General features: G+C 41.2%; 1 protein-coding gene across 1 annotated transcript in view; it reads right to left on the bottom strand.

The window, feature by feature from the left end:
• Nucleotides 1-9102: 9102 nt before the first annotated feature.
• Nucleotides 9103-22503, bottom strand: part of nudt14 (nudix (nucleoside diphosphate linked moiety X)-type motif 14) — a 90232-nt gene continuing 76831 nt past the window's right edge. Inside the window, exon 5 of the mRNA XM_014145103.2 lies at nucleotides 9103-15143. Coding sequence (XP_014000578.1) covers nucleotides 14894-15143 — 250 coding nt within the window. The 3' untranslated portion in view covers nucleotides 9103-14893. The remainder of the gene's footprint in view (nucleotides 15144-22503) is intronic.

The following is a 22503-nucleotide window of genomic DNA, read 5'->3' as shown; positions in this document are numbered from 1 at the left end:
TCGTCGTGTTTGGAGGACAAAGAATGCTGAGTTGCATCCAAAGAACACCATACCTACTGTGAAGCATGGGGGTGGAAACATCATGCTTTGGGGCTGTTTTTCTGCAAAGGGCCCAGGACGACTGATCCGTGTAAAGGAAAGAATGAATGGGGCCATGTATCATGAGATTTTGAGTGAAAACCTCCTTCCAACAGCAAGGGCATTGAAGATGAAACGTGGCTGGGTCTTTCAGCATGACAATGATCCCAAACACACCGCCCGGGAACGAAGGAGTGGCTTCGTAAGAAGCATTTCAAGATCCTGGAGTGGCCTAGCCAGTCTCCAGATCTCAACCCCATAGAAAATCTTTGGAGGGAGTTGAAAGTCCGTGTTGCCCAGCGACAGCCCCAAAACATCACTGCTCTAGAGGAGATCTGCATGGAGGAATGGGCCAAAAAAACAGCAACAGTGTGTGAAACCCTTGTGAAGACTTACAGAAAACGTTTGACCTGTGTCATTGCCAACAAAGTGTATATAACAAAGTATTGAGAAACTTTTGTTATTGACCAAATACTTATTTTCCACCATAATTTGCAAATAAATTCATTAAAAATCCTACAATGTGATTTTCTGGATTTTTTTCTTCTCATTTTGTCTGTCATAGTTGAAGTGTACCTATGATGAAACTTACAGGCCTCTCTCATCTTTTTAAGTGGGAGAACTTGCACAATTGGTGGCTGACTAAATACTTTTTTGCCCCACTGTACGTACTGCAAATGAACTCTTGGAGCCCAAAGCCCCAGGACTGAGAACAGAGTGAAATAAACTGCTTAGGTATGTTTTGGCTGCCTCCCTGAAACCAGAAAAAAACATTTGCTCACGTAGGATATCCTATCCTAACCTAAAAGCGGCGACTACTCCGGTCTTCCTCTTGACTTTGTTTTGAATCGGTCGCGAACCCTCACATCCTCTCTGAAGTTCAAAAATGGTTCATGCAGGCAGGGAGAAGAACAGAGCTGAAATAATGGGTGTTTTTGAAATTGATACATTACAGTTGGACTATGTGGAAACAAATCACCTTGCATAAAAATGCCTAGATAAAGACTTCACAAAAACCAATAACCAATGACCAATGCATGGTAAAGGGAACCCACTGGGCACAGACGTCAGTTCAACATTCATTTTGATTTACATTTGGTTGAGTTTTCAACTAACATGAATTCAATGTGAAATCAAAAAAAAAAACATTTCACAGTTTCATTGAATTAAGGTTAAAAGTTGGGTGAAAAAAACACAAAATGCCATTAAATTGATTACTTTTTTGCAAATCCAATCAGTTTTGCAGGTTGCTTCAATGTCATTACAAAGATTTTTGGGGGTTGAAATGAAATGGAAACAATGTTGATTCAACCAGTTTTTTCCTAGCGGGAAGTGTTGAAGCATCCGAGTTTGCAGGTCCTATACTTTATTACCATACAGACCTCTTTGGCCCAGGATCCCATGATAAGTGAATGCTTTTTTTCCATGCACCCTCCTCCTTTCCCTCGCTTCCTCCATAATAGGACTAGGGTGATCACATGTCCCGGATTGTGCGGGACAGTCACGCATTTTGGGCCTTTGTCCTGTCCCCCCCAACAAAACCATCCCACATTTCATCAACATTAAAACACCACTAAGTTGATCTGTCCCGTATTTCACTCAAACTTCACAATCATTTGAAGATAATTGTCTCTTTTGCAATCACGTTGCGCTTATGACAAGATACACATTGCCTTCAGAAAGTATTTATACCCCTTGACTTATTTCACATTTTGTTGTGTTACAGCCTGAATTCATAATTGATCAAATATATTATTTGCTCACCCATCTGCACACAATACTCCATAATGACAAAGTGAAACCATGTTTTTAGAAATATTTGCACATTTATTGAAAATGAAACGCAGAAGTCTCTCATTTACATAAGCATTCACGCCCCTGAGTCAATACCTGTTAGAATCACCTTTGGCAGCAATTACAGCCTGAGAGTCTTTCTGGGTAAGTCTAAGAGATTTGCACACCTGGATTGTACAATATATGCACATTATTCTTTCCAAAAATCTTTAAGCTCTGTCAAGCTGGTTGTTGATCATTGCTAGGCAGCCATTTTCAGGTTTTGCCATAGATTTCTTAGCCAATTTAAGTCAAAACTGTAACTAGGCCACTGAAGAACATTCAATGTCATCTTGGTAAGCAACTCCAGTGTATATTTGGCTTTGTGTTTTAGGTTATTGTCCTGCTGAAATGTGAATTTGGCTCGCAGTGTCTGTTGGAAAGCAGACTGAAGCAGGTTTTCCTCTAAGATTGTGCCGGTGCTTCGTTCTATTCCGTTTCTTTTTATTAAAAAAAACTCCCATGTCCTTGCTGATGACAAACGTACCCATAACATGATGCAGCCACCACCATGCTTGAAAATATGAAGACTGGTACTCCGTGATGTGTTGGATTTGCCTCAACCATAACGCTTTGTAGTCAGGACAAAGTTAATTTCTTTCCCACATTTTTGGGAGTTTTCCTTTAGTGCCTTATTGCAAATAGGATGCATGTTTTGGAATATTTTTCATTCTGTACAAGCTTCCTTCTTTTCACTCTGTCATTTAGGTTAGTATTGTGGAGTAACTACAATGTTCTCATTAATCTCTGCAACCGTTTTAAAGTCACCATTGCACACACTGTATATAAATTTTTCTATTGTGTTATTGACTGTACTTTTGTTTATCCCACGTGTAACTCTGTGTTGTTGTTTTTTGTCGCACTGCTTTGCTTTATCTTGGCCAGGTCGCAGTTGTAAATGAGAACTTGTTCTCAACTGGCCTACCTGGTTAAATAAAGGTAAAATAAAAAATAAATAAAAAATTGGCCTCATGGCGAAATCCCTAAGCGGTTTCCTTCCGCTCTGGCAACTGAGTTAGGAAGGACGCCTGTATCTTTGTAGTGACTGGGTGATACACCCTCCAAAGTGTAATTAATAACTTCACCATGCTCAAAGGGATATTCAATGTCTGCTTTTTTATTTACCCATCTACCAATAGGTGACCTTCTTTGCGAGGCATTCGAAAAGCTCTCTGGTCTCTGTTGTTGAATCGGTGTTTGAAATTCACTGCTTGACTGAGGGACCTTACAGATAATTGTATGTGTGGGGTACAGAGATGTGGTAGTCATTCAAATATCAAACGCTATTATTGCACACAGAGTGAGTGAGTCCATGCAACTTATGTGACTTGTTAAGCAAATCTTTACTTATTAACTTATTTACGCTTGCCATAATTAAGGGGTTGAATACTTATTGACTCAAGACATTTCAGCTTTTCATTTTTAATTCATTTGTAAAAATGCATAACAAAAAAAAATCACATTTCACATTATGGAGTATTGTGTGTAGGCCTGTGACACAATCTCAATTTAATTCACTTAAAATTCAGGCTATAACACAATAAATGTGTAAAAAGTCAAGGGGTGTGAATACTTTCTGAAGGCAATGTACAGTATATCATAACAATGTGGTACTGGTGATGTTAAACACTTCTCCAATCGTTGTTGAGATCTTCTGCCAAAAATATAAGCTACACTGTCCCGCAAAATCATCCCATTGTCCAGCATTTGGGTATTTTAAATGTGATCACCCTAACTAGGACACAGGAAGCGTGTGAGGCACGGTTTACTTGGGCCCACGAGCCATCACAGCAGGGGATAAGCATGGCAGACCCCCGGGTACCAGATAGGGGTCGCGAGGTCAACCAAGCTCTGCTAGATTCTAAATCAGAAGCCAGGTAATCCTTGTCACCAAACATGATGTCAGAGTTAAAGAGGGATATAGGTTGGTAGCTTGCAACTGGTTCTGGTCCGACACCATATCAGCATTTGCAATAGAAGTGGGTATCCATCTGGTATATTGTGTTCGGTATCTGACAGACAGTAGTAAAATAGTATTTGTTTTCTTTAAAATACATTAGCTGAGCTTGATTGAACTTGGCTGGCGTGATTGAACCAGGGAAATAGTGTCAAGAGTGCAACCCTGCTCGTCTGGCACTCCAGGCAGGCTGAATCAAAGCTCAAAGCATTTGAAAGTAAACAAATACTATTCGAACCCTGGGCAGCGGAGAAGATAATATCTGTGCTCTAGGATACAGGTAGTCATGGTAGTCTCTAATTTTAGTGCCTGATACAACTATTGCTCAAATCTTTTTGGGGCACACCAAAATTAAGAGGCAAGAATATGTTGGATTTGGGCCTCCCGAGTGGCGCAGTGGTCTAAGGCACTGCATCGCAGTGCTAGCTGTGCCACTTGAGATTCTGGGTTCGAGCCCAGGCTCTGTCGCAGCCGGTCGCAACAGGGAGGCCCATGGGGCGGCCCAGAGTCGTGCGGGTTAGGGAGGGTTTGGCCGGCAGGGATATCCTTGTCTCATCGCGTACTAGCGACTCCTGTGGCGAGCTGGGCGCAGTGCACGCTGACAGGTCGCCAGGTGTACGGTGTTTCCTCCGACACATTGGTGCAGCTGGCTTCCGGGTTGGATGGGCATTGTGTCAAGAAGCGGCTTGGTTGAGTTGTGTTTCGGAGGACGCATGGCTCTCGACCTTCGCCTCTCCCGAGTCCGTACGGGAGTTGCAGCGATGAGACAAGACTAACTACTACCAATTGGATACCACGAAATTGGGGAGAAAAAAAGGGGTAAAAAATAAAAAATAAAAATTGTTGGATTTTCTAGATAGTAAAAGCATGGAGCAGGTATTTTCATCCAATGTGAAGAATTGTGTCAATCCAACAAAATCTGGGGGTTATTCCATATTATTTTAAATCCACATGGAACATGAAAATATATCCGAATCAGGATTTAAAGACGGGTAATATTTTAACTTCCTGCAATGTATTCAGAAATAGAACTGAATCCTAAACTGCCTCATCTCACTCCAATAAGTGGTTGGGTTCCCCAACTGGTGATTTTATTTTGTACTTTTGTCTTTTTTGGTACATACAAAAATGCTCATTCAAGTCTGTAAGTCACCTTGGATAAATAGGTCTGTCTCAACGACAGACAAGCTTATATGTTATTGTCCACACAGATAGGGGCATTTTGAGATGCTATAAGACATGCATTCAGCCCTTCTCTATGACAAACACTTGGTTGCATCACAATAATATATACTTATTCGCTTCCCTTTATGGATGTCAAAGGAAATATGGAAACTGCAGGAGCGATCCACTTTCGTGAACAGGGTGTTAACTGTCTGGTGTATGTGATCATATACAAATGTAAGCAAGGTTTGAAATTATGTTTTTGTCAAATATGTTTTTGCTTCTTGAGGTCAATTTACAGTCTACAAATTATTTGTAATTATGTTCCAGCCCCCTGACCATCCGCTCACAAAAAAATTGTCCCCCTGAATCGAGTTGATGATGCCCGGTTTAGGGTGAACTTTCCCCCAGACACTGATCAGGGATTGGTTTTGCATTTCCCACACTAATGGTTAAGTTTAGGATTTGGGGAGGGGCGGGGAAGCTGATCCTAGAAGAAACTTCACCCATGAGCCAACTGGTTCCTCTTGGGGTTGGCCCCAACATACTAAGTTTACCAGGCTTCTCCAGTTGCTTCTCCCCTCACTGGCCGGGGATCTCATTTGCATACAGGTGGACAGTGTAGTGCGCCGGAATCATATTGGTTGTCGCCCATGCCATGCCTTTTGTCCTCCCTGCCATGCCTTTTGTCCTCCCAGCCTCATAATTCCAGAGGTGGACACAAAGCAGCGCTTCGCTTCAAAGAGGCTGGCTTGGTTGCACCTGGAAGTTCACCCAGAATGAGGAGGGAACGTGCCTGCTATGGCCACCGCCACCACTGATGGCCTATCTGGGACAAACACAGTAAGGAGGCCTGTTAGGGCCCGGTGTCCAATTTCAACATGAAAGTGTCGGGACCACAATGTAGTTATCTTTCCACACCGGCAACACAAAGTGCATGGTGAGAGAAAGAGGTTGGGGGGGGGGGGGGGGGTCATTATTAATTCATTAGCGGGGGCTAAAAAGTGGGACTTGCATTTAAACTTTCCCCTCTCTGGGACGTGCTCGGATGGTGGCCAGCGCGCGAACAGGGTTTGGCGTTCCTTTGTGTGACTGTCTGAAATTTCTCCATTGATTCAACAGAGCCTTCGACTTTGTTTGTGGAGTAGGGGAGAGTGGGGTAAGTTGAGCCGCCTCTTGTTTCTAGGAAACCATACACAAAATGAATCATGTGACCAAATATTTAGGAAGAGGGCTTCATATCAGCATGAAAGTGCATCCTTGTAGCTGTGTGGGCTAATATAGTCAAAATGTTTGCCTTGGGGTATGTTGAGCCAATGGCCACCATACCCCATACAAACTATGATTAGATAGCACAGGAGGTTGGTGGCACCTTAATTGTGGAGAACGGGCTTGTGGTAATGACTGGAGCAGAATAACTGTAACGGTATCAAATACATCAAACACATGGTATCCAGGTGTTTGATGCCATTCCATTTGCTACGTTCAGGCCATTTTTACGAGCCATTCCCTCAGCAGCCTCCCCTGTTAGATAGTCAGTTTTATGCATACTATGCATAGTATCTTTGCAATGTGTCATGCATATGAACTCAAAGTGCATTTTTGTTACAGAGCAGACATCATGCCCTGTGTATACAAATATAAAATAAGCAGGGGTCTAGCCCCCCTTGAGGTTCGAGAGAGAGCAGCCAAGGAAGTGAGTGAAGGGAAGAAGTCCATTTAAGAAGCAGCAAGGGATGAACAAATACACTGAATGACACTGAAGATGTACATTGACAAAAAGGAAAAGTACCTGGTCTAAGAGGCTATGATGGAGTAGCAGAGGATCATAAGGTCTTATCTGATGACATGGAGTTTGAGCTTGTGGACCAGTTTTATGGACTTATTGGCCTCAAATGCAGAACACTTGTTTCGATGTTGGCACATCAAAACAACATCCCTCCCTGTCCCAGACAACTGGTCATGAAATGGAAGGGTGAGTGATATTGAACAGAAGAGATCTCCTGTATATCTGAATGTAGGCATACATCTAAGATATACAATATACCACACCCTCATTCCATGAATTCAACTTTTACTTACCAGCACCATCACCCACTGTCACAGGACACATTTACATTACATTTAAGTCCTTTAGCAGACGCTCTTATCCAGAGCGACTTACAATGACACCATCCCCCACTTATCCCAAGGCGGCTCAACTTACCCCCATTTGCAGTCTACAAATTATTTGTAATTATGTTCCGGCCCCCTGACCATCCGCTCAAGTAAGTTATGCCAAGAAACCAAGTTGTGCCAAGAGATCTGCAGGAGAAAAAATCTAATCCCTTTTTAGATTTAATTTTAAGGCAGCAAAATGTAAAGACTTTCACTAGGCAGTCACCGTACCTTCTACATTGTGTGGTCATGTGTGTGGCTCAGTTGGTTGCGCTTGCAATGTCATGCCACCCATACAAAATGCTTATTCACGTCGGCAAGTCACCTTGGATAAATAGGTCTGTTTAAATGGCAGACACTAATATGTTATTGTCCAACAAGATAGGGGCATTTTGAGATGCTATAAGACATGCATTCAGCCCTTCTCTATGACGAACACTTGGTTGCGTCACAATAATATATTGTCTCCCTGCACTTATTCACTTCCCTTTATGGATGTCAAAGGAAATATGGAAACTCCCTCTAGCCTGTGCCTATACCAATGCAATGAATGCGTTCACATTTGTGGAGTAGTGAACGAGTGCACACTTCAGGAAGAAGAGATTGGGATAACCCCTTAGTAATTGAAATGCCAAAAAATAAAAAGATTAGATTGCACTTTTAAGACATTCAGAATCCAGTGACTTGACTAAGACAGACCACTGATTTAAGACAAAGGAAAATGTAGCTACACTTCGATAATCCAAACCCTGACTAAAAAGTGGTCATTATGGGGAGCTGCAGCAGAATTCTCTCTGTATACATACAGCAACATCAAAATCACTAGTTTCCCCCATCTAGAACTGGAATAAAGTTCAATGTAATTGTCAAACCGGAAAGGACTGCCCAACACTTACTACACCATAACTAATCTCTACCTCTCACCCAACTGCTGTTGTTAAGACTTGTGACGTGCAGTTGCCGTGAGGGCAGAGAGGTTGCACTTGGTTAGCTGATGCGTTCACTTGTACTACCCCCCCCCCCACCCTAATCGAGTCCACTCTACTCAAAAGGGTATGCATGACTGTCTAATGATTACTATTCCACCTTCAAAAGAAAATACCAACACAAATATTGCCATGGCAATTACACTTCACTGGTGTCAAATATTTAGCATTGGACATGTGAGCGACCAAGAGCTCTTTACTACACCTCCCCCTCCCCCCACACACACACGAGCGCAACAAAAGGAGGAATCGGCTAGCCCTCTGTTTGAATTAAGACACAGCGTGCAATTCAGTATTGTATGAATCTATGTGAGCATTCAAGAGCCAAGGAGTGAGAGAATGAAAATTCCCCTGATCAGAGCACTTAGAAGGTCCAGTAGGACCTTCTATCTCTTCTCTCTCCTTGGGTGTGGAAACGGGGCAAAAAACTCAAACACCTTTTTGTGTGTATCAAAAAGAAGGATGTGAAGTGCTACAGGGTACAATAGTAAATTGGCAAAATATAGATTTAAGGTGCTCTGGTTATTGATCATTAAATTAAAAAAACAAGGACAACCAACGCACCCTTACGTCTACAATATTCCATTCAATTGAACATTCCACCACAATTAATATAGCACTGCCTTGATCCTCGTGGTTGAACTTTTTTTATACCGGAGATACTTCTACCATACTCATGTTATAACCATACTCATGTCATCCTCTACCATACTCTAGTTACAACATACACTGATGTTATACCATAGTCATTCACTTTTGCTGACTTCTCTGTTTAGTAATACGCGGTGGAAGGATAGGTGTGGGTGGAAGGGTGTTGTGTGGGATTTTTTTTACAGTGCATGCTACTTTTGTAAAGAGTTGTGGAAAGAGTTCTCTTGAAGGTCTCATACAGTTAGCCAGAGAAATTAAAGGACAATTGAAAAAAAATACATGATTTAGGCATCAACCCTCTTTTATTTACACTTAATGCAGTTCAATGAAACAGTTAGTGCACATGCAAAATATAATATTTAAATATATATATTTGCACCAAGTGCCATAAGTAGGTTTTTTTTAAATTGTGAAATATTTTAAAAAGAACAATTACGAAATCAAGTTAAACATATAAAACATGAAATATTACTCAAACAACACGGACCACAATGAATTCACTCCAAATAAAGCAGAAAAACTCTGATAAGAAACATTGACACTTAACTTTGTCGATATAATTTCTCAGAGAATAAATTCAAAGAAAACACTAATTCCGTGTAAGACACAAAAAAAATCACAATTGAACAAATTGCTTTGCAGTATAACCGACAATAAATGCATAAACTAAAATAAATCAGGGGCTTTAAATACAAATTACAATTTAAACCCCCTTTCTTGAGAACATAAGCAACCTCGTTGCTTGTAATGTATACTGAAAATACTCATCAAGCATTTGAATTGTCAAATAAAATGAAAAATAGATGTATTTTTTGTCTTGCTCTCATCTATCACAAAACAATATTCCATGCTCTCAGAAAGGTACCGTTGAAAAATTTTTTTTTGCAGTTGCAATATCAAGACAGAGTACACAAAAAAGTGGTATCAAACAAGTATGTATTGAAAGGGAGATATAAGATGCATTCTATCCCAAAGAGAACTCCACCGAAATTGACACTTCCGATATTCATGGAACGTTTGATATGTTAGTGCCTTACGGGCATGCCAGCACGCGCGAAATGCAGATTTTTTTTCTTCACATAGGTCATCGATGCTGTATGCGCTACAATGATGCAGTGTGTCATGCCTACTTGCCACACGGTAATGGAGGTATAATCGTCGAATGGTGTTATGGTAGTATCCAGCATTGACATGATTGAGAGACCATTTATTTATTTTACCTTTATTTATTTAACTAGGCAAGTCAGTTAAGAACAAGTGCTGGCAATGTTTTTAAGGAATTTGGACTCTTCACCAAAGAGCTGTTGATGGCTTATAGGTTTCAGTTAAAGGCGCAATCTGTATGTTCTGTCTTTCAATGGTCACTTCGATTAATGTTATGTACCCAATGTGGTACAACTGTCTTACTCCATCATAACCCCAAATCTACAATTGTATTACTCTATGATGTATCATCTTTGTCAAAAACAATGCATAGCTACAAAATATTTCCTATAATGATCATGTTGCTCTCACTGACTGTCGCTCCTTGCATCTGTAGGTCAGTCTATGAATTTCAGAGGGGTTACTTCGAAGCCCCATCCCTCACTTTTCCAAACAAAAAGTGACTAGGCTGTTAAAATTACAGATTGGGCCAGTGAAAGGGTTTGATACCTTATGACATAAGGCACCAATGTCCTGCTATGAAAACTTATACAGAGTATCAGTCCTTAAACACATATGAGTTACAGCTGTACAAATCAAGACCATCCAAAAGGTAGGAGGTAAGCGCCAACAACAACTTTTGGTGGAGTTCTCAGTTAGGATTTTGTCTTAGCAGGGACAATGCATGGTCAATGAATCTACCAAAATCTAACTCATCTGGATTTGAATGAAGGCAGACATCAAATAAAAGATTGTCTCATAGGAACAAAGGCAGAGGGGACAGTGTGTTCAAGTCTGGGGTAATAGATTTAAAGCTGGACTCCTTAATGGTTAAACAGTCACATCCGTTTTTGAAATTACAACAACAAGAAGTCACTGCAAACAACGAACACTGTTTTTCCCCTCCGGACATCATTGCACGCACGATAGAACATCAGAATATGTACTGCATTTTTTTTTTAAACCACCTTGGGGCAACGCTCCTCACCTCCACTTAGGCAACAAAACAATAACAACGTCCATGGAGCGGACAGTGGCAGACATTGTTTCCCCTACAGTGGACTCCATCTTTACGCGAGAAACTGTAATGGTTAAGACAACTAAGTTACAATAGTTCCCTGATAACACTTTTAGCCTTCGAAGCCTAACCCAATTTCACTTTATAAATACTTACCATGATTCAATCAGCGGCGCAAAGGAAGAACAAAACTCATACATGTTAAAGCCTTCAAGAGCGAAAGAGTAAAGAAAAATGTGTCTGTTCTGCTATTTGTATACACTGTAAAACTATCTAGCTAACTAGCATGAGTATATCATGTCATCTTTTTTTCTCTGTAAAAGAAAGTCTAGCCATTCCAGCAAAAACCATGCAATCCTGATACTTGATTGACAAATGATTCCAAATAGAGGGAGGAAGAATAATTTGGGAAAACTACATGCTCAGGGGAAAGGGCCCACCTTGGCTATGGAAGACCGCAGTCCAGTCCTTTTGAGGTCAATAGGACATTGATCAAGTCCCGCCCCCCCCCCCCCCCGTTACAATGTTATGGTAAGGCAAACACCCCTGGTTAAAACTATTTAACAGTTTAACTTGCTATCTAACAGCATCATCATTACTGATATCCTCCATCTATCCACACAACATTAGAGAGGTCACTCGTTTCAAGTTGATATACCTGGACTTTACTCTGACTTCCCCACAACTTTTCCTACACCCAGAATTCTCTGACCGACATGGATCAAGGTTGAGTTATAGTGACTAAATATTGAGTCCGAATAACGGCTGTGCTACTCACACGGCGAACATAGCAGTGGACTAGAGTGTATTAGTTGCATCTCAAATCTGTCAGGAAATGTATGGTTGATGTAACAGTGCAGTAAGAGCCTTACAGATTAATTGTTCATTTGAAAGATAAACTGTGGCTTGTAGCAGTTGGAAAATCAAACCAGCTGGCTGGGCAAAAAAATACATTTTCTGGTGGTAAACTGGTTCTCTGTCTGAGAAGACATCAGAAAACGGCAATTCCATGGTGACTGAATTACACGGAGTCTCCGATTTTTCACTTTACAATGTATGCCAAACAAAAACTATTGATAAAAGTTTAACAAACCATACAACTCTATGCACAAGACTGCTTTGAACAATTTACAGAGTACATTAAAAAAAAGGAAAAACTGTGCAGATTAAAGTTTGGTAACAGAATTACAGTAAAATCTCCCTCAGTTTTACTCTGTTACCAAAATTTGTATCTGCACAGTTCTTCCTGTAAATGTGTTTTTGTAAAATGTTCAGTGGAAATTGTTTAAAGTAGTCCTCGTGCATAGAGTTGTGTTAAACATGGAAATGAATGGTTTTTGTTAAGTGTACATTTGAAAGTGAAAAATCTGAGTTACCCGTCACCATGGAATTGCCCAACTGGCCTCTTTTACAACTCTGGGAAACCTACCCAGTCTTTCACAAATGTAAACAAAGTTCATGTATAATATTTTGATGTTACATCAACTGCTACGTTAAGACCTACGTGGCTATGGAATGATGACACCCAGAATGCAATTACAGGCCAATTCAGATATCAAGCTTAACCCAATGTGATCAAAGTTAAACTAGGTAGCTAGCTGTACAAGTCCAAAACAAGTGAACGACTATGTATTAAGAACTTGTGGTTTCCTTATTCTACCAACAACTACTAGACCTTGCTGTTAAGCCTTCGGTTAGGAAGCCAAGATACTCATTTTCAAGCCAATAGTTTATTTTCAATCGTTCTCAAATTGAATTATAATTGCTAACTATTTGGTTTTGATTCTTATATTACCACCGCTTCATCGGTTTTTAACAACTTATTGTGGAAGGGGCCATGAATCCACACACTAATATGTTGCCAAAATAAAGGTTTTTCATGAGAAGATGTGTCAATTCACCATTTAGGACTTTAACAGGTCATAATATTCACAAACTATATAGAAATGTTACTACATCATCACCATACACAATGTTTAAAAAGTCTATGGCTAAGACGGTGCAGAATGGTGATCCCTGAATGTTACCTCGTCAAGGGGGGGAAACCGTTTGGACCTGAGATGTTAAGCAAGTGCTTTTGAGATTGATTGTTGTCTTAAGCTCTATCTGTCCCAAATAGGGTTGCAAATCCCAGAACCATTCCCAAAGTTCTTAGGTTTTTCAGAAGTCCCGGTTGGAGGATTTCCAGTAAAACTGAAGGGAATCATCAAGGAGGGAATCCTCCAACCGGGATATCTGAAAAACCTGTTATGCACCCCTAGTTTCAAACCACCATAGACTTGGATAGCTGCTGTTGTTGATTTCTGTGGAAATGGGGGTGTTTTGAAGAGGTCTGGCCAAAACAGGCATAGGGAAAAGAAGGGTCTGTCTAACTGTTGGGCCATGTCTCTCAGATTCACAGGTTAAAAAGCGCAACCATTTTACTTCAAGCCTCACAGACAGTGCTGGTATCAACAAAACTCTTCCGCCCCTGCCATCAGGTTCAAAACAACAAGGGGCATCACAAAACACTGCGCTAAGGGCTCAGGGTGCTGTTCCAGGAAGCTGGGTCAAGTAGCATGCTAAACTTCCTTCTACATGTTACAAGCTAGGTTTTCAGTTTCCTAAAACAAAACTCCCATTGACCCTGCTCAAAAACCCTGTCTGAGATATACATAACACTCTTGATCTCGGCCAATATCGGTGAAGCCTTCCTGCTAACACGCACGTATAATTGTGAGAGCAATTGTCCACCAGAGGGTTCTCACAATTTCACAATTAATGATAGTGGTTACTAGTGTTATCAAAATGCTCAGTATCATGATACTCAAAAGTATCATAGTATGATATTACAATACTTTCGAGTATTGTGATACTGAGTATTGTGGAGCTGGTATAGTGCAACATTAGTTACTGTAATACATCTCCCCAGTGTAGAGGTAGGTCATATTCCCGTGGTAGTTAAAAGAAGCCTCTATCGAACGTACAATTTAATGTGACCTCATAGGAGCACACACTACTGTAGTGACACCCCTGGATTCAATGCAATGCTTACAACTTATCTAATCGCCTCTGCTAACTGAAATGTTGATTTGTTTTAAAATCAGACCATGATCAAACTACCAGCTATCAAGTATTGCTTAGATAAGTGTTTCCCAATCCTGGTCCTGGTGGATCCAAAAGGTGAGCAGATTTGTGTTTTAGCCCAGCAATAACTCACCTGACCATCAAGCCATAATAATTAGTGGAATCAGGTATGTTAGTGCTGGGCTGGGAGAAAGAAAATCGGCACCGCTCCAAGACTGGGAAACACTGGCTTCGAGGCTGAGTAGATCGTGGAGAAAGTAAGCAAGGCGTGCCTGGACCAGCTGCAGTAATCGAACAGACTCAGCAACGGCCGTCGTATGTAATAAGCCCTGGCGCTGACTAAGCAACAACATTTTTGCATTCCTGGAACATGATCCAATCAACGGTAGACGAGCAGCTCCGAACGAGAGCGCCATCATGTAGCCATCTTCGTGAGATTGCACCCTGGACCTCTCTGTGAGGAAAAGGTAATACATTTACAGTGAAAACTAACAACAAAAAGTGCTGCTGGCCACCAGCATATGGCAAGTTTTAGAGGAAAAGTAGTAAAGACCACGTAAAAAAAAAAAATAATGAGACAAACCTCTGAAAAATAACAGTTAGTAACGAGAAAAGACGGTCGCCATGGGGCCAACTTATATGGATATGGGCAAAGGCGAAGGGATTGGGAGTAGATTGAAGTTGTCCCTAACCACTGACAAAGGGTCAGATTTTTTTCTCCATCCCCCTAATTGTATAGACTAGGCCTAGGGGTTAGGGTCATTGATCCCAGATCTGTGGTTAACTGCAACTTCCACCTCAGGCGGAAGGGGGCAGGGACGGGGACAGGTGTTGGGTGGGTTAAACGTTGGTGGAGATCTTGTACTTGGGCGACATGTTGTTGTGGAACCAGATGAAACTGAAGATGACGCCCATGGTCTTGGGGATGCTCTCATCATAGGCAAAGGTCATGGCCTCGTGGAGGGGCACCTTGACCACCTCAATCAGCTCGCCCTCCTGCGGCTCGCCGCCGCCCTCACCCACACAGTTCTCGTCCGACACCTCGGCGTAGAACATGGTCTGCTTGGCACCCGTCACGCCTACACCGGACCTGCCGAGAGAGGTTACACACACACACACACACACGGTCAAAGGACCGTAAGTCTATTTGCGCCAGGTTAGGATTTCACACAGCAATGCGAAACAGAGTGAAGCATGCACAGCTAGGTCACTAGCCCTTCCGACAGCAATAACCCTACAACTAAATGTTTCTTCTTACCACGGCTGTATAAAAATGACCCCTACTATGCTAGTTCCTACTTCGCATACTTCTCCCCCCCAAGTCTTAGTTTGATAGCTGGTAGTTTGATCATGGTCTGATTTAGAAACAAATCAACATTTCAGTTAGCAGAGACGATTAGACTAAGCATTGCATTGAATCCAGGGGTGTTGTTGCAGAAATGCATTCTTGAACTTGTGAACTGTCATGTCCCTTAATTACAAACTTGTATGGGATCCGTAAATATGAATGTTAAATTATAATAACCTAGTTTAGCCAAGGAGAAAGCACTGCTCTATATAGGGAGAAAGACAGGGTCCTTCCTGGCTAGCCATGATTGGCTGAGATAATGGCGGGGATGGACATGATTTGTCGGTCACATGTCACAGGCTTCTGTCGCTCTACTGGCATTGACACTTTCCCCATTTTTTTTTTTTATATCGACACCATTTACATTTTTTATATTGATACTGCGCTGTTGAGGAAGTAAGCATTTCACTGTACAGTTTACACCAGCAGTATCCTGGTCATGCGAACAAATAAACATTTTCATTTCATATACAGTGTGTGTTTACCAGAGACAATAATGCGAAGAAAAACATGACCTGCACCAAAGTCAGGTTAAAGGCTAAGGACTATATAAAGTGTATTTTTACCTGGAGTTATTCCTTATTGTAGGCTACTACTTTAAATCTTGAAATATTTTGGTTGTTTTCTACACTACCTCACTCTTCCTCTGTTTAGCATAAAGTCATAGACAGTTAGTTACATGCTTTACATGTGAATTCTTAAAAAGATGAGTGGACTAAAGGCATCCGCATGCTTCCCATCCAAAACGGTTTGTGCATATATGATGACATTTGTGTTTTTTTTAGTCTTCGGTAAGGTGTTTTTTTCCGGCTGTTCGCGCACACAACATTTCTCCTCTAGGCAACCCGAAGTTCGTAAAGCAGAAGTCTACGCCCCTTCGTCGGTGGTTGGTCAAGAGTAGGGATTCTTCAATGAAGTGTTTGTTGTCATTCAACAATAGACGACTTGTTTTCATGCACATTTTCTCACTGGAGAAATAGTGCACCAAATATCTTAGTTAGATTTAAAATGCTGCAACCGCGACCACCTCGGCAAAAACGTAAAAAAATAAATGACAGATTTCTTGAGTTCCCTTATTAATTCTGACGATTTTGAGGAAGTGTATACTGGCTACGGCGTCAAGATGGGCGAACAGCACTATTAACAGCTTTTTCTTGTTTTTCAAGCGAGGGTCTTTATACTTGCCATTCTAAGAGGATAGTCTCTCTCTCAAAACAAAAATTTGGGTTGGTTTTTCTTTGGATTTTCTCCTACCATATCTATTGTGTTATATTCTCCTACATTTTTTAAACATTTCTACAAACTTCAAAGTGTTCTCTTTTCAATGGTACCAATTATATGGATATCCTGGCTTCAGGGCCTGAGCAACAGGCAGTTTACTTTGGGCACGTCATTAAGGCGGAAATTGAGAAAAAAAGGGGCCTAGCCCTAAGAAGTTATGCAAGCACACTCGTTCGGTTCGCCTATGCCGAAGCATGTAGAAGCCTTAAAGGTATGAACGATGCTAAATGGGTGTAAACAAAGAAGAGCTCTCTAGCAAGTGTGAAATCACCACAAACATCTTTTAAGGGCTTTTCCTCAAAACTGGGTTTACAAGTGTATAAACTTTCAACGCAGCATAGCTTCCCAATGTTACACCAATTGTAATGTATGATATAGATATACCATTACAAAGCTCTGGAACTATTACATAAGCTCACATATAGGTGTGCAGACCGTTGAACCTTTTTAATCTTGATTCAACCTGAATGTGATCAGGATGGCACAGAAAACAATATTATACTGGTTTAGGGGTAATTCAATCTCCATAACGCTTAAACAGAGAATGGTGTCAGCATAGCAAGAAAAATCACATCCTTGGAATAAAATAAAATATGTAAAATATTTATTAAATCAGTGTTACAAAAACAAGTGTTAAAATGTTAAATTTAAATTTTACTACTCTGGAATCAATTGTCCCAGCTTACGGCTGAGACCTCACACACAGACACCATTCGTTTGTCTGGCTCTTGTTTTGCCACTATGGAAGAATTCAAACATCCATTGTTAGCCAGTCGTGTACCCAAAGGGGCTGGGGCCTGTGGGCGCCTGTCACCACGGAAGCACCCAGAGCACAGTGTTTCAAGCTAAGTACTTTTGTCAGGCACTCCCTCATAGGGGGCCATGGGGTTAGCCATGGGGGTTAAGACGATACCCATCTAATAAGACGGGAAGAAACCTACACATAACAATGCCGATAAACACACAGCCACAAGTCGTGGAGCTGGTGGGGTCAAATCAAAGGCATGTTTGGAGAACGGAAGTCTTCACTCTCCAGGTGGAGGGAACATGGGTAGGGAGGGGGGAGGTGCGGCTACGTATCTCAGCTGTTTGACGCTGCAGTGTTCTAGTGTCAGAGTACAGACCGTCATTTGTAATTGTTTGAAACCATCTTTGGAAATCATGATGGATGGATAGTTGGTACTCCAAAGGCCCTGGTTACCATCTCCTTTTCCTGTTAGTCTTACCTACATGAATAAATGAAACTACAACACTACCATACAAACAATACAACTGAGTGGATTTTTTTTATATCAATTTATGAACAAGCTGGTGATGGCTCAAAAACACAGTTAAGGTCAAATAGCTGGTTAAGGTTGCTGCTAATGTACAGTGCGTTGTAAATGTCTGTATTAATGAAAAGCACGCTACGAATACATTTTTTATTAAGACCCAATGCAGTCTTTTTAATTGTATTTTTAAAATCATCACCGTATGTCTAACAGAGCACTGTGTATTTAATTAAAATAACTCCAAATATAGTTATCATTTTTCCCTGAGCCTCCTTTTGCCATTGAAATGCTCAGTCTGATCATTATGTTACTTTTTTGTTTTTTTGTTGATATTTTTCTTAAAACTGCATTGTTGGTTAAGGGCTTGAAAGTAAGCATTTCACTGTAAGGTCTACAACCGTTGTATTCGGCGCATGTGACAAATAGAATTTGATTTGGGCGTGTTGATACAAATTTTTATACATTTACATACACAGCCCTGATTGGCAGACAGGATCATCTAGACCCCTCAAACTCAACTCTGGACCATGAAGCCAGTTCCACAGGGTACACTAGGTGGGTGCAATTAATTATCTGGTAGAATAAATAAAAAAACAGCAGGCTCCGGACCTCATAGGGTAAGAGTTGAATACCTCTGGTCTAGACTCTAGAGCAGGAGTGGGCAACTCCGAGGGCCTGATTGGTGTCACACTTTCTCCATCCCTAGCAAACACAGCTGATTAATCAAATTGCATTGAAGATCATGATTAGGTGATTATTGGAGTCAGGTGTGTTAGCTGGGGCAAAACTGTGACACCAATCAGGCCCTCGAGGACTGGAATTGAACACCCCTGCTCTAGAGACTACCATGAGTACCCTTTCAAAGTAGGGAGGACACATATGCAAATAAAAGATGACTGGTCATTGCTCAGAATAATCAGATCAGATTGTGTTGTCATGCTGTGGGCCAAAACCTCCATCCCACCTGAAGAGGCTGAAATTCCAGGCCAAAAAAGTATAATTAAAGCTTACACTAAAATGGTATTCTCACAATTTCATTGTTAATTTCTACCTCAGTGTGGAAATATCAGACAAAAACAGCAAAATCACTGGACTGCTCCTTTAAATGAGTCAATATGGAGCAAGTCACCACTTGTACCGCGATAGACAACGGCGAAGTGGAAGGAGATAAAAGTGTAAACGAACACCATTGTCATTGAAGCAGAATAGCTTTGTTACAGATACAGATACGACTTCAGCAATTTATTTTGCCGTAGGTTCGTGGGTGGACAGGGAAATGCAAGCAAATGCTCATGCAAATATCAAGAAGAAAGCTGGTCTGTCCTTTGAACTCGATGTGAACACCAAGATTCCCGTCGTTCTGTTTTTTTTTTGGGGGGGGGTGAAGAGTCACTCTCCTTACGTATTTTAAGTGCTTAATTGACAGATAAATGTGAAACTAAGTGGGAGATGGGAGAGGAGAGACAGTCCGAAGGGAGCACACACAGGGATTGAACATTGTCTCCAGCGGGGATCCACACGTGCATGGAGCCAAGAGTGTTACCAACTGACCACGGTTCCTCACCCCATGGCTCAGTTGATTGGATCGAGGTGCTTAAGCCAGGGTGGCGCCAGTGAATTGTTAGGGTGCGTTCACAACGAGCAACGCAGGGTAAAATGACAGCGCCAACTCAATGTACTTAAATGGGGAGGTGCGTTGGAGTGGTGAAGGGGTAGGGTCTTGCTTGCATGAGATTGCGCTAAACGCACATCAAACTCCGCATCAAATTACACATACTCCTCCGTCAGCTCTGCATGCGACTGCGTCGCCAGTGTGAATGCACCCTTACCCAAGATTGAGCTTCTCAGTCACACATTTGTCTATTGTGAAGAAAATTTGCCACGGAACGCCTGACTCCTTTCTACGCGCACCAAAATTACAATCTGTTTCTCTGAATTGCCCCGTGAAAGCCTAACACTATGATGGTATTTGTATAACTGAGCTAGTCATGTTGGCAATAGAACAAGCTTTCAAATGATGCCCACCTGGCCCAGATATCCCACCTGACAGTAATTGTGTGATGGCGGGGATGGAGGGCTGTGTTTCAAACAAAACAACTACAAGTGTGCTTGCTCTAGTCCCTCAACAGCACAGCTAGGAATGCTCAAAAAAAGCATCTTATAGTTGAAATCATAAAAGGAACTGTGCACACTTGAGGTGTGTGACCACTTGGAGGCATCAGTTAGTCCTTGGTTTTATGTTGCATCTACTCCACATTTTTCAGGAATATTCTTATCATGTTACTGAATGTATCAAGAGTATTTTCAGATTTCGTTATAAACAAACACAGTGAAAAGTACAGAATATAAAATGCACATAAAATCTAAAGTGCAATGGATTCAGTCTTATGTCAGGTGAACAGCAGTGTCCTCAACTTTGGTCTAAACTTTTCCATCTCCAAACTGTTCCTTTTCAAATGCTACCCTGCTTATGCATTTTTCATAGGCCAATTCCCACGAGTGTAAAGAGTTACTGAGGGTCCTTTGGTCATATCAGAAGGGGTGCCTTCGCTCACGTAAAATAAAGATTTTGAATGTTATATAATTTTTGGGCATCTCTGAGATATGTTCTATAGATTCCCGGGGTCATTTCATGTTTCATGTGTATCTGAGCTCTTGCTGTTCACGCATGCAGAACAACAACCGGTCTGACATAGCATCGTGATGAAGCCACTCTCACTATACTGGAAGTTAATAGGAACATTACTTTTAAATTGTGAAAACATCATACTGTACATGTCAGATTTCTGGCCAATGTCATAACGCAGGAGGTTGTCGGCTCTCGAATGAGCCATTGATCATATTTTAGCAATATTTCTACCTCGAGAAATGTGTAATTTAACAGAGGGTCTACTGCATTTCTCCTATTTGTCTGCCTCTTCAGTCCAGGGTGTAAAATGCATGGTGCCGTTGCAAATGTCAGACTCAACTCTGTGAAGCACACAATCTGCAGGTTGAAAATGGCGAGATTGTAGACTCCTAAATTGATAGTGCAGTTGGTTTAGGTGGTTGTACAGCTAACTAGCTACTTCACATGCTGATATTGACTTCGGCATTATTGTGTGTAGCTACGTTTGCTAGCTACTTATCTAGCTAGTTAGCAAGCCAGCCAGCCCATAGAGATCATTGTGGGTTTTGTAGTCGACTTGAGTGAGCTGCAACAGATTTCCACAACGATTTTTCAGTTGCAACCAACCTTACTATAACAACAAAATTAAACATTTGTTCACAACCCAGCATTTTTATGTACGTAAAGTCAAACCGGAAAAAATATATATACAAGACGGCTCTATATGATGGAGAAAAATGTGTTTCAGTAAAATGTTATAAATGCTGACAGACCATTTGTTCAATCATTTGTTCGTTCGACATAGTGGGATCTTTTTGTGTCTGTAAAATTAATTATGCGAGAAATGGTGGTGGAAACGCATTTCTGAGCAAATATTGATATAAAAATCATCATTATCGAAAAAAACTTGGAGTCACCCGATGATATGGTGTGTGGTCCTCCCACTATGACTGAGGAAAGCATGCCGTTTATTTATTAGGCTACAGATGAAATAAATTATGATGAAATTCACAGGTTGGTGAAAGTGCACGGTTCCCTTGATGCTCCTTCACAATAAATATTGAGGGTTTAAATCTGGTAACATGACGATCGATGCTCGACTGCCGTTTGACAAATAAATAATATTTCCACTCGTATCCATAATAATATAATGTAGACTAGCCTACGCACACAGTATCTGTGAGCTGTTGGCTACAGTGCAAGTCCCAATACCAGAGAAGGCACATTTGCTATCATCAGAGTTGAAAATGCGATGGAAACAAATTGCACTTTAGATTTGTATTAGGTACATACAGTTGAAGTCGGAAGTTTACATACACTTAGGTTGGAGTCGTTAAAACTCGTTATTCAACCACTCCACAAATGTCTCGTTAACAAACTATAGTTTTATAAGTTGGGTGTCTTGTTAACAAACTATAGTTTTATAAGTTGGGTGGATTTTGGCCTACTCATGATGCCATCTATTTTGGGAAGTGCACCAGTCCCTCCTGCAGCAAAGCAACCCCACAACATGATGCTGCCACCCCCATGCTTCACGGTTGGGATGGTGTTCTTCGGCTTGCAAGCCTCCCCCTTTTTCCTCCAAACATAACGATGGTCATTATGGCCAAACAGTTCTATTTTTGTTTCATCAGACCAGAGGACATTTCTACAGTCCCCATGTGCAGTTGCAAACCGGAGTCTGGCTTTTTTATGGCGGCTTTGGAGCAGTGGTTTCTTCCTTGCTGAGCGGCCTTTCAGGTTATGTCGATATAGGACTCGTTTTACTGTGGATATAGATACTTTTGTACCCGTTTCCTCCAGCATCTTCACAAGGTCCTTTGCTGTTGTTCTGGGATTGATTTTCACTTTTTCGTACCAAAGTACGTTCATCTCTAGGATACAGAACGCATCTCCTTCCTGAGCAGTATGACGGCTGCCTGGTCCCATGGTGTTTATACTC

Source organism: Salmo salar, chromosome ssa15 (assembly GCF_905237065.1).
Source record: "Salmo salar chromosome ssa15, Ssal_v3.1, whole genome shotgun sequence".
In the NCBI taxonomy this organism is placed as follows: domain Eukaryota; kingdom Metazoa; phylum Chordata; class Actinopteri; order Salmoniformes; family Salmonidae; genus Salmo; species Salmo salar.
The sequence above is the reverse complement of the archived record's forward strand: the minus strand, read 5'-3'. Positions and strand labels throughout refer to the sequence as shown.